This window comes from Malaclemys terrapin, chromosome 2, assembly GCF_027887155.1.
Source record: "Malaclemys terrapin pileata isolate rMalTer1 chromosome 2, rMalTer1.hap1, whole genome shotgun sequence".
NCBI lineage: Eukaryota > Metazoa > Chordata > Testudines > Emydidae > Malaclemys > Malaclemys terrapin.
Genome location: NC_071506.1, coordinates 47394156 through 47407236, shown reverse-complemented (window position 1 = coordinate 47407236; position 13081 = coordinate 47394156). Strand labels below are relative to the sequence as shown.

At 40.7% G+C, this 13081-nt stretch overlaps 1 protein-coding gene across 1 annotated transcript in view; it reads left to right on the top strand.

The window, feature by feature from the left end:
• Positions 1-13081, top strand: part of CNBD1 (cyclic nucleotide binding domain containing 1) — a 323306-nt gene that overhangs the window by 279913 nt on the left and 30312 nt on the right. The window contains exon 10 of the mRNA XM_054017211.1: positions 10592-10659. Within this exon, the coding sequence (XP_053873186.1) occupies positions 10592-10659 (68 nt within the window). The remainder of the gene's footprint in view (positions 1-10591; positions 10660-13081) is intronic.

Genomic DNA, 13081 nt, shown 5'->3' with positions numbered 1-13081 from the left:
GCAGAGCCTAGCTGAGGCCTGGGTCATTGCAGAGGTGTACCCAGTTGGGCTTGCCTTAGACTGTAATAAACTGGAGTCAACAGATAATCAAAGGATTTAAAAAAGGAATTGGGAAAACTAATCATAACTGTAAACCCAATGGGGTGATTCATATTGATAACCTAACAGACAGCTGATAAGGAAATGACTTAACTAGAGTTTGCTCACCAGCTACATTATGAAGTTTTTATTGAAATTCTATCCTAGAATATCACCATCTTAAAAAGTAAAGCCCAGTATCTGAAATTTAAGAATTATTTAGCACAATTTTATTTGATTTTTTTGACAATAAACCTGGCTTACCAAAGATGAATCTTTTTATCTTCCAGGCTATGAATCTTGTTCCAAAGGGTCTGTGAACAAGCTAAGAAGGGCAGACCAGTTAATAAAATATCCCTTTTTATTTCAATCAAATTAAATGCTATAGTTAATGTACTAGCTCCGAGTAATCCCTGTCTTCAATCATATAGTATCTCCTTCCCAGATAATAACACTGCTCTACAGCCAAAATGCTTCTGAAATAAATGTAGTCAAACTTTACTAATTCTGGGTCACTGAGAATGAAAATGATGCTTAAAATTGTTGATTGGCTCTAGTTTTCAAGATATGCTATTGGGTCAGTATATATGACCCAAGACTTGGGAATGGCGGAGGATAAGTGAGTTATAAAGGGAAGGGATCTCAATTTAAACCAGAAATGACTAAAATACATCTTTGACTGGATCTATGAATAAATCTATGACTGGGTTTGGACAGTACTTGCTTTTTAGGCAAAACAATGAATGATGCAATCTGAAGCTGGTATTGCGTCATACATGGTATGAATTGCATCATGCTATTCCTAGAAGTCATGGATGATGCAATCACAACGAAGCTTACATCACTCTGCTGAACAAATTGCCCTATATCAGCTCTAGAAATCATAGTGTCGTGCTCTCTTATTTGTCAGTGTTTGATTTTGCAAAGGGACACATTTCTGTTTAGCCAAAGTGCGCAGAGATGCCTCGTACTTGTGTGAACAGTGCAGATAACTCCTGCTATGTTTGTGGTGAAGTGACTTTTGCATCACAAAAGCACAGTATAACCACTATGGTTAAGAAAGCCTATCACCTTTATTTTGGCTGCAAAATTGGAGATCATAGATTCATAGATTCATAGATTCTAGGACTGGAAGGGACCTCGAGAGGTCATCGAGTCCAGTCCCCTGCCCGCATGGCAGGACCAAATACTGTCTAGACCATCCCTGATAGACATTTATCTAACCTACTCTTAAATATCTCCAGAGATGGAGATTCCACCACCTCCCTAGGCAATTTATTCCAGTGTTTAACCACCCCGACAGTTAGGAACTTTTTCCTAATGTCCAACCTAGACCTCCCTTGCTGCAGTTTAAACCCATTGCTTCTGGTTCTATCCTTAGAGGCTAAGGTGAACAAGTTTTCTCCCTCCTCCTTATGACACCCTTTTAGATACCTGTAAACTGCTATCATGTCCCCTCTCAGTCTTCTCTTTTCCAAACTAAACAAACCCAATTCTTTCAGCTTTCCTTCATAGGTCATGTTCTCAAGACCTTTAATCATTCTTGTTGCTCTTCTCTGGACCCTTTCCAATTTCTCCACATCTTTTTTAAAATGCATGCCCAGAACTGGACACAATACTCCAGCTGAGGCCTAACCAGAGTAGAGTGGAAGAATGACTTCTCGTGTCTTGCTCACAACACACCTGTTAATACATCCCAGGATCATGTTTGCTTTTTTTGCAACAGCATCACATTGTTGACTCATATTTAGCTTGTGGTCCACTATAACCCCTAGATCCCTTTCTGCCGTACTCCTTCCTAGACAGTCTCTTCCCATTCTGTATGTGTGAAACTGATTTTTCCTTCCTAAGTGGAGCACTTTGCATTTGTCTTTATTAAACATCATCCTGTTTACCTCAGACCATTTCTCCAATTTGTCCAGATCATTTTGAATTATGACCCTGTCCTCCAAAGCAGTTGCAATCCCTCCCAGTTTGGTATCATCCGCAAACTTAATAAGCGTACTTTCTATGCCAATATCTAAGTTGTTGATGAAGATATTGAACAGAGCCGGTCCCAAAACATATCCACAAGGCTCGTTATCCTATCAGAGAAAGCTATCAGATTGGTTTGACATGATTTGTTCTTTACAAATCCATGCTGGCTGTTCCCTATCACCTTACCACCTTCCAAGTGTTTGCAGATGATTTCCTTAATTACTTGCTCCATTATCTTCCCTGGCACAGAAGTTAAACTAACTGGTCTGTAGTTTCCTGGGTTGTTTTTATTTCCCTTTTTATAGATGGGCACTATATTTGCCCTTTTCCAGTCTTCTGGAATCTCTCCCGTCTCCCATGACTTTCCAAAGATAATAGCTAGAGGCTCAGATACCTCCTCTATTAGCTCCTTGAGTATTCTAGCATGCATTTCATCAGGCCCGGGTGACTTGCAGGCATCTAACTTTTCTAAGTGATTTTTAACTTGTTCTTTTTTTATTTTATCCGCTAAACCTACCCCCGTCCTATTAGCATTCACTATGTTAGGCATTCCTTCAGACTTCTCTGTGAAGACCGAAACAAAGAAGTCATTAAGCATCTCTGCCATTTCCAAGTTTCCTGTTACTGTTTCTCCCTCTTCACTAAGCAGTGGGCCTACCCTGTCTTTGGTCTTCCTCTTGCTTCTATTGTATTGATAAAAAGTCTTCTTGTTTCCTTTTATCCCCGTAGCTAGTTTGAGCTCATTTTGTGCCTTTGCCTTTCTAATCTTGCCCCTGCATTCCTGTGTTGTTTGCCTATATTCATCCTTTGTAATCTGTCCTAGTTTCCATTTTTTATATGACTCCTTTTTATTTTTTAGATCGTGCAAGATCTCGTGGTTAAGCCAAGGTGGTCTTTTGCCACATTTTCTATCTTTCCTAACCAGCGGAATAGCTTGCTTTTGGGCCCTTAATAGTGTCCCTTTGAAAAACTGCAAACTCTCCTCAGTTGTTTTTCCCCTCAGTCTTGATTCCCATGGGACCTTACCTATCAGCTCTCTGAGCTTACCAAAATCTGCCTTCCTGAAATCCATTGTCTCTATTTTGCTGTTCTCCCTTCTACCCTTCCTTAGAATTGCAAACTCTATGATTTCATGATCACTTTCACCCAGGCTGCCTTCTACTTTCAAATTCTCAACGAGTTCCTCCCTATTTGTTAAAATCAAGTCTAGAACAGCTTCCCCCCAGTAGCTTTTTCAACCTTCTGAAATAAAAAGTTGTCTCCAATGCAGTCCAAGAATTTGTTGGATAGTCTGTGCCCCGCTGTGTTATTTTCCCAACATATATCCGGATAGTTGAAGTCCCCCATCACCACCAAATCTTGGGCTTTGGATGATTTTGTTAGTTGCTTGAAAAAAGCCTCATCCACCTCTTCCACCTGGTTAGGTGGCCTGTAGTAGACTCCTAGCATGACATCTCCCTTGTTTTTTGCCCCTTTTAGCCTAACCCAGAGACTCTCAACACTTCCGTCTCCTATGTCCATCTCTACCTCAGTCCAAGTGTGTACATTTTTAATATATAAGGCAACACCTCCTCCCTTTTTCCCCTGTCTATCCTTCCTGAGCAAGCTGTACCCATCCACACCAACATTCCAATCATGTGTATTATCCCACCAAGTTTCAGTGATGCCAACAATGTCATAGTTGTATTTATTTATTCGCACTTCCAGTTCTTCCTGCTTATTCCCCATACTTCTCGCATTTGTATATAGGCATCTAAGATACTGGTTTGATCTTTCCTCCCAGTTTTGTCCTGACCCTCCTTTCTCTCTGCCAATATAGCCCACACTCCCTCTCGTTTCCAACCCGTCTCCCCGGTCTCCATGTTCCCCACTTACCTGTGGGCTTTGCTCACCTGTCCCCGTCGAACCTAGTTTAAAGCCCTCCTCACAAGGTTAGGTCAGGACAAGAGGTGGGCCCCACACATATGCTGCAACACTTGTGCAACAAATCTTCGCCAGTGGTTGAACAGGAAAAGGAAATCTATGCCTTTTGCAGTGCCAATGATTTGGAGAGAGCCAACAGATCATACCAGCAATTGTTACTTCTGCATGGTGCCTCCAGTTGGGAAAGGTGTGTCAAAGAAGAAAAAGTGGACTGTGCATTATCCAAACATTCCATCAGCTATACGCCCAGTACCCCACGGAAAAGGACTGCCAGTTCCTGATGCACCAGAATCATTCTCACTTGAGTCAGATGAGGAAGAGGATGAAACTTCTGGTCCTGAACCATCAATGTCACAGGACCCACATTTTCTCCCATCCTCCTCCTCTGAACCACACCTCATAACACAAGGTGAACTGAATGACCTTGTCAGGGATTTGGAACTACCCAAGAGTAAGGCAGAGCTGTTGGGCTCCAGACTACAGCAGTGGAATCTCCTGGCAGGTGATGTTAGGGTTTCCATGTTCTGTGACTGTCAAAAGGATCTTGTCCCATTTTCTTCATGGAAGGTGATCTTGTAGCCTGCAACAACATTGGTGTGATGGCAGCCCTCAACATCATTTATGATTCAGAGGAGTGGAGACTGTTCATTGATTCATCGAAGACGAGTCTTAAAGCTGTTTTACTGCATAATGGCAATGTTTTGCCATCAATTCCAGTTGGTCATGCAGTCCATAGGAAGGAAACCTATGACAACATGAAACAACTTTTGAGGTGCATAAACTATGACCAACATCAGTGGCAGCTTTGTGGCAATTTGAAGGTTGTTGCTCTCTTGCTTCGTCTACAGACTGGATACACAAAGTACTGCTGTTTTCTCTGCGAATGGGATAGTCATGCAAGAGATTCCCACTACATCAAGAAAGATTGGCCACTCCAACAGTCATTGGAGCCTGGGAGGAAAAGTGTTCAGCATCCACCACTTATTGAATCACGGAAGATTTTGTTACCACCCTTACACATCAAGATGGGTCTGATGAAGAACTTTGTCAAGGCCATTGACAAAACACAAGCAGCTTTCAAGTACCTCTGTGGAAAATTTCCAAGGTTAAGTGAAGCTAAGATAAAGGAAGGTGTCTTTGTTGGTCCTCAGATTCGTGAACTTCTTCGAGATGATGCATTTGACCACGCACTGCATGGCAAGGAAAAGACAGCATGGAAAGCCTTCCAGTTAGTGGCAATAAATTTTCTCAGAAACAAGGCAGACAACTACAGGTTGTTGTTGGAAAACCTCCTCAAGGCATACAAAAGCCTTGGTTGCAACATGTCACTAAAGAGACATTTTTTGCACTCTCATCTAGATTTTTTTCCCACCGAACTGCGGAGCAGTGAGCGACGAGCACGGCGAGCAATTTCACCAGGACATTGCAACAATGGAGAAACACTATCAGGGCAAATGGAGCCCATCAATGCTTGAAAAAAGAAGAACAGGAGTCCTTGTGGCACCTTAGTGACTAACAAATTTATTAGAACATAAGCTTTCGTGGACTACAGCCCACTTCTTCGGATGCATCAATGCTTGTAGACTATTGCTGGACAGTGACAAGAGATGCTCCATTTAATGAATACAAGAGACAAGCCAAGAAGCGCCGAGTAGACACTGAATAGGACTAAACTATGTACATAATAGTTTTTTGCCTTTTGATTCATAATAAATTTTATTTATAACACCCTTTTGCTGATTTTTAAAGTGTTACAGAAACAGGACAGGTGAAATATTATCATGTAAAGCAACCATAAACACATGAAAAGACAGAGGTTTACAATTTATGATTAAAACTCTATCTACACAATATACATAGACATAATAAGATATTTAAGTTTTTACATTTTAACAGTAGCCAGTTGTTTTAATTGTCATATTTGAATTCAGCACATCAAAATAGATAATAAATAGCACATTTTATCTCTGAAGCAGACGACTTCTCAAATTGTAGACCAGTGTAATATATTGGTTTCTTTGAATGAATATTTGCCTCCTATTATAATGAATCTATATGGGCAGAATTAGAATCTCTTATTGACATACTGATTTGAAATGATCCAATGGCAAATTTGATTCTTAGGTGATTTTAATGCTCAATTGGGTGCAGAAAACAATGAATTGCTAAAATCTATCAAATAATAAATGTAATGATGGATTGTTTGCCCTTTTCCAAAAAATATTCTAAAGATAAATTAAGAAATTCAGCAGGCCAGATATTTTTTGCAATTTTGAATAGATTCAGATTGGAAGTTTTAAGTGGTATGGTAGGTGATGACATGATGGGTCACTAAATCTCTCAAGTGGTAGGAGTGTGATTGACTATATTGCCATTCCAATTTTAAGCTGGCCTTATTTTTCTAATGTTTCAGTAGCTCCTAAATCTGATAGTGACCATCAGCCCCTCCAGGTTAATTAGGTTAATTTTTGTCCCCTGGGGCTCTTATATTCATTGATCCCTGTTGTTCAGTATTTCATTTCTAATTTTGAAGCCTTCTATGCAAGGTAAATTAAGTGGACTCCACTGGTTAAATATAAAAGTAAAGAGAATCTCTCCTCTAATTATGTGTTAGGATTAGGGTGACCAGACGGCAGCATTTTTTTTTTTTTTTTGCTCTGCCAGGACCACCCCCCCCCCCAAATGTGTCCTGATATTTTCTTCCTCTCATCTGGTCACCCTAGTTAGGGTAAAAAAAATAAATCAATTTTTCAACCTTAGTTATGTGAGTCTGTACCTTGACTTACTTCATTGTACACAAATAACAGATTGATCTGATTACCAGAAGGACTGTTCTTTCCATTCGAAAGATAAAAGAATGTTATGTTATAGAGGGGGTTTTTATTTATTTATTTTTTTATTTTTCAAAATAATGCATAGCTAGAGATTTTGGCAAGGGAGGTCAGGAAAGCTAGCTTGCAGGTTCCACCCAAAAGCTAGTCCATTTTAGAAAGTATAATAAAAGATTGCTGAAAGAAAAAAATTGTCAGAACGTTGTGTGGCATTGTAGAAGGAATTTGAATTTGCTGCGAAAGTGAGAAATTCTGAGTATTTTTGGAAATTGGTAGCAATGGATTACAAGAGGATTGGGGCAATATTGAAGCTATGATCCCCAAGCCTATCTGGGAGAAATATATTTCTGTACTTTATAAAGATAGGATATTTATTAACTCTGGTAGCCTCCATTCCCAGTTTCCATCTAGAATGGTCTGCAGTATCCAGTAAGGAAGGAATTTACATTTTGAATTGATCAACATTGTAATAAGGTGCCAAGGAAAGATTTTTATTCCTGCAGAAATATTTAAGGAGAACATTGACCAGTGGGCACTTGTTCTTGGTATAAATAATACACAGATTTTCCACTCAGGTGAGGCTACTGGTATCAATCCACTTCACAAAAAAGGGGATAGGAGAAAAAGGGGAATTATTGCTCATCAGTTTTTTGGACATTGCTTTAAATTTTCACCAGATATTTTGTTGGGAAGATTAGAGCAGAAAAAATTATTTGCTCAGGAACCAGCTGGTTTCTAAAATGGCCACTCAATTACAGATAATTGTTGTTCATTCTTATTTAATCTACAAATATGTGCCTCCTAAGGGTGGGGGGAACTGTATGCAGCTTTTATTGATCTAAAATCATCCTTTGAGTATATTGAAAGATACTATCTGGAATTGGGAATACCTGGAATAGATCTGCAGGTTTTTTGTTTTGTTTTTGTTTTTAAGAGCTCTTCGCAGACAAACAGTGGCCAAGATTAGAATAGGTCTGGGTGAGCAATTAACAGATTCCACCTCATTTACAAAGGTGGCTTGGCAGGGCTGCTTCCTAGCCCCTTTTTCTTTCTAACTTTTATATCAATTATGTTTTAGCATTAAAAGGGGATCAGTATTTCCACCTAAAATCCATGAATCTCCTTGTCTTATTATATGTGGAAGATATGGTTCTATTATCGCAACCACCAGTGGGACTAAAGCATTTATTAAATTCATTTGGTTTATACTGCCAATGGGAGAGCCTCTGATAAATAAATTTAAAATTCCAAAGTAATTCTCTTTAGTCAGAGCCAGAGGTTGCATAAATAGAGGATCGATTGGCAATATATTGAACAAGTTAGCTCTTTCCCCTACTTGAGTATCTGGTTCTCACAGAATGGTTTGTGGGATGAACACATTCAGGGAACGAAAGACAAGGCCTCAAATTCTGTGCAAGCTGTTACATTTTATTTCAACTCACGGGAGCAATTTCATTGCATCATCTTATAGTGTTTGAGGCACAAACTCAAATATTGTTTCGTGCAGAAATATGGGGATGGAATGAACCCAGGGAATTTGAAATGATTAAAACAAATTTCTTAGGAAGATTCTTGACCTCCCAATAATACTCCAGTTGCTCTTCTTAAAGCGAAGACAATTAATTCTGTTTTGTCCAAAGTGCAATATTGCAATATTTTTGGCTTCATATTCCTGGTATGTACCCACAGCATTTGCCAAGGCTATGCTTAGAGGAACAGCTCAGCGGGACTGTCTCACATAAATTTCCTTGGTTGGAGCATATTCAAAATTCTTTGCATTCTCTACATTTCTCAGAATTGGAAATTAGATTTACATTTAAAAATATGAAATCCCTAATTAAGTTGAGGGCAGGGGATACTAATAAGCAACTGGATATGGCATTGTTTCTGTTACAAAGATGTCACCTTGGTTCCCCCTTCTTAAAAAGATTCATGGGTATGCCAGATATTTAGACAGTTTGTGCAATAATACATTCAGGAGGGTCTTGGCAGGTCTCCGAAAATAGAATATTTGTTAGGAACTGACAATGTATCTGTGATCCGAGCAGTTTCCCTATATGCATGGTCAGCCACTAAAACAAGGAAAAGGAAGTGGCCTGGTGATATCTCGTGTAATGGTTTATGTCCCTTTTTACTTATATGCATTTCAGTATTTTATAACTTAGGATTTAGTTTAAAGTTCTGTTGCAATACTACTTTTGTTGTTAATAATTTTTTGTTCTTGTTACTATTTAACCCCTCCTATAAAATGAGTCTCTACCATAAGACTGTGGGTAAATTCTTGCTCACCTTACTCACATGAGCAGGCCTGTCACACCCCAAGGCCCCCTCCCTCAGGGAGTCCCCTGGGAAGGCAGATCAGTATTGTATATTGCTAACGCTGTTGCAAGCATCGCAAAGCATTTTGGGGAGGGTCAAAGGTGTGTGAGTGGGGAGTGGAAGTTTCCTTTGCAGGTACAAGAGGCTGAGAGGGGAGGAAGGAGAAGAGCAGAGAACGGGTTAACTCAACACTTCAGCTTGCTCAGTCTCAGGTTGAAGATAAGACACTGGCCCCAGCCACCCAAGGACACTGCTCACAGTTAAGATTTGGTTGACAGCTAAGAGAGACTGGGGCTTGAATGTGCCCAAGCAGCTGTGAGAGAGAAATCCAACTATACAGACCTGCAAAACAGCAAGGCCAGTGAAGAAGAAGAAAACAAAGTCCAGGGCCGCGGAGATTGAAAACACAGACGAGATGACAAGCGGAAGAGCCAAGCCTTGAGTCCCAGGAGCCAGGGTGTTTTGGGAAAGCTAAAGAAACCATGGAAAGCCAGTTTGGACTGGCACAGAGGGCACTAGGAGCAGAGGTGTCCGAACGGAGCACACTTCCCTTCTCCCCCCCCTCGCCCACCCCAAGGAGCCAGGACTTAAAACCCTCCTGAGAGCTGGAGCAATTTGGAGAGCAACAGCAGACCTGGACGGCCTGGGCCCAGGACCACACACTCGTCCATCCTTCTCTCTCCCCACTCCCTACGTTACACCCAGGCCGGGCCAGTCTTAGGTAGTGCATGTGTGAGTATGAAAGTGGGTTAGCGCTTGGGGTGTAATGCTTTCTTTCTTCCCCAAGTGACATGGGAGCATTCCCAGCACTCTCTATTTTATTAATAAAGCTTTAAAATTTAGATGCTTGAGGTGTTCCATCATCTCCTCCCCAAAATATCCTGTGGCTTCAGCCTGATCACCTAACGCCTCAGGCAGATTGGTAACAGAAATCTGTCACAGGCCTACTGAAGTCATTGGGGCTGGTCACAAGTGCAAGATGAGCAGGATTTGGCTCTCTTGTGAATAAATAATTGTTTTGACTCCTCAAAGTAACATGCAATCATGTTCACTCCTGTGCAAAGAGAAACCTTCATAAGTGTTTGCAGCATTCCTGATCAAGAATAATCAGGAACCTTTGGATTGGAGAGAACCTGCTTCAGGTTTGTAGGGAGAACATTGTCTATATACTGAGGCAAAACCATTTGTCTTCCTCAAATGGGTCATTCAGGTCAGTGGGTTTGCTTGTGTGAGTTAGGCAAACAAGAATGTGCCCTTTTTAAGAGTCTAATCAAAAACCCTGTGAAGTGAATAGAAAGATTCCCATTGGCTTCCATGGGCTTTGGATTAGCCCCTAACTAGTGACACCATTCACTGTAGCTATAATCAATTAAGAATATTTCACCCACTCACTTTTCTGCTGCTTCTGTCATTTGTATTAAGTTTTAAAATTTTGAGAAATTTCTTCCACTTTTTTGTTTTAGGTTTGGACATGGTGATTCAAATGCTTCTCCTCCAAACAGCTGAGCCAACATTTTATAATATCACACAAGTAAGTTTAAAAGCTCAAGGTGTGATATGTTTAGAATGAAGGGGCAGATCTTCAGTTTACATCAGTTGATGTCCTGGACTGCTCAAAATGAATTAAACCTGAACAAGATTGTGATGAGAGGAGTAGTAATTTCTCCCCTTGGCTCACTGCATGATAACAAGTTAACTAGGAATACCAGGTAGGATACAAATGTCGGTAGAAATCAGCATTTTTACATTTGTCTGGGGGAAAAAATGCAAAGTGAAGCAGAAAGTGAGTGAAAGCGGTTGTCAGTTCATCCACCTGCTAATGTATGTTGGTATTGCTTACAGCTATATTTTGTGACAGCACAAGAATTTACAATAGTCTCCCAGTCACAACAAAGATACTTGCTTTCACTTTTTTCCCCATGTGAACACGTTGTTAGAAGAGGCCTGTTTAAAAAGCTGCACAGAGTCCTTTTAAAAATACATTTTCCTGACTCACTCAGTATACATGCTCTTTTTTTAGCATCATGGGGATCTGTGTAGGCTGCATATAAGGGGCCAAATTCTATGCTCAACTTTCAGAAGTTAAGCTCAGAAGACACTGCCCAGGCAGAGTGAGGTCTAAGGTGACTTTAAGCTCCATTTGTGCCATTCAGATTCTGGGTTGTTCCAGGGGCCAGTGTACCCTGGCCTACTTTCAAATAGGCTGTTCCACAATCTGTAATAGCCAGAGAGCAGTGTGGACACTCCTCTTTATTCCTCCAGCCATGGCCCTAGCATGCCTCTGTACAGGGGCTGAAAGAGAATTGGACTTGAAGCTCAGTTGATGAATATACACCTCTTAAGCCAGTGATGTATGCAAATCTGAGAAGGGGGCAAGTGTTAGCACTAAAATGGCAGGAAGCTTAACCCTGGCCAAACTGTACGGAGCAAAAAAGAGAACTTGATTTTCAAGTTCTGATTATCCATTAGTCTGCACAGGAACAAGTATTTATTCAGCAAACCTAAAATAAAAGAGCTACAAGTAGTGTAGTACAGACATACTGGGAGGAATTAGATCCTATTTTCTTGTCACCAAACATGCAGCTGACTCAGGGCAGTGATGCTGTATTTATACTAGCTTCACAGAGAACAGAATCTAGCTCATTCTTTCAAAATTGCATCAATTACAGCTGACAGGGGCTCTGATTCAGTGAGGTTTTTCAGCCTGGAGTGGCTAGAGGGATTCTATATGCTCTGTCACACCAAATCCTGAGCATAAAGTCATCTGACATTGTGCAAAAGTCACAATCTCACAAAGATCTGGCCTTCCTTTAGTCGCTCATTATATTCAAAGTGGTGTTGCATGCTTTACAGCCATGTCGCCAGGATGGACAAATGTCCCAGCATACCAACCTCTCAAATTCTCCATCAATGAGCAAAAGGGAGTACATGGTAACCCTGCCTGTCATTGTCTCTGGGGCCACCCCAGAAATTTATGGATTTTCAGGATTGAGCCAGATCTGAGAACTTCACTACATGATGCCTGGAGCTATCAACTGTGGTCCTTTTGGGTGGAGCAATGGTCCTCATTAGACTGTGCATATTTGTAAATCCCTTAAGTCAGTGTTTCTCAAACAGTGGGACACAAGGATATTGGGAGGGGAGGGGGGTGTATTGCCAACCTTACTTCTGCACTGCCTTCACAGCTGGGTGGCTGGAGAGTGGGGGCTGCTGGCCAGTGCCCATTTCTAAAGGCAGCACCACTGCCAGAAGCAGCACAAAAGTAAGGATGGCACTACCACAACTCACCCTACACTAGTCCGATTTCACAGTCCATGACACACATTTCCTTTCTCTGAATTTGGTAGGGCCCTAAAGATAACCTAACAACTAAAACTAGAATTGCTTGAAAGTGAGAACCATGTGGGGCACTGGGAAACTGAGTCAAGTAGATAGAAAAATTACTCCGTTTAATATGATACTCACACATTGGGAGCGGACTACTCCTTAATAAACAGGCAACTCAAGTGCTACAGGAATGGAAACTAGTTGACTCACAAAATTATAAGAACATTTTGTTACAAATGAAAGTCAAAGTTATTAATGACAGCCCTAGATGTGAACATTGCACAGGTAATCATAGAACTTAGGGACAAATAGACAATGGTGAAAGATTCATTAAGCAATGCAGTATGTATCACCGGTGTATTGGGATGGGCGGGGGACTCTTCAGTATCAGGAATCAAAAACTAGCATGGAAGCAAATGATGGAATTACTGAGAAACAATTGGATCACATACAAAAAAGAGCAGGACAAGAGCTAACATAAGAAAACCATTGAGAAATATGTTGCTGTCATGGAAACAGACTATAACAGAGCAAGAACAGGCATTCAACTGCTGGAGGTTGAAAGACTGGGTTGCCATGTGTCACAAAGCACAAGAACATCTAATAATAGTAAAAGTGAAGCACAT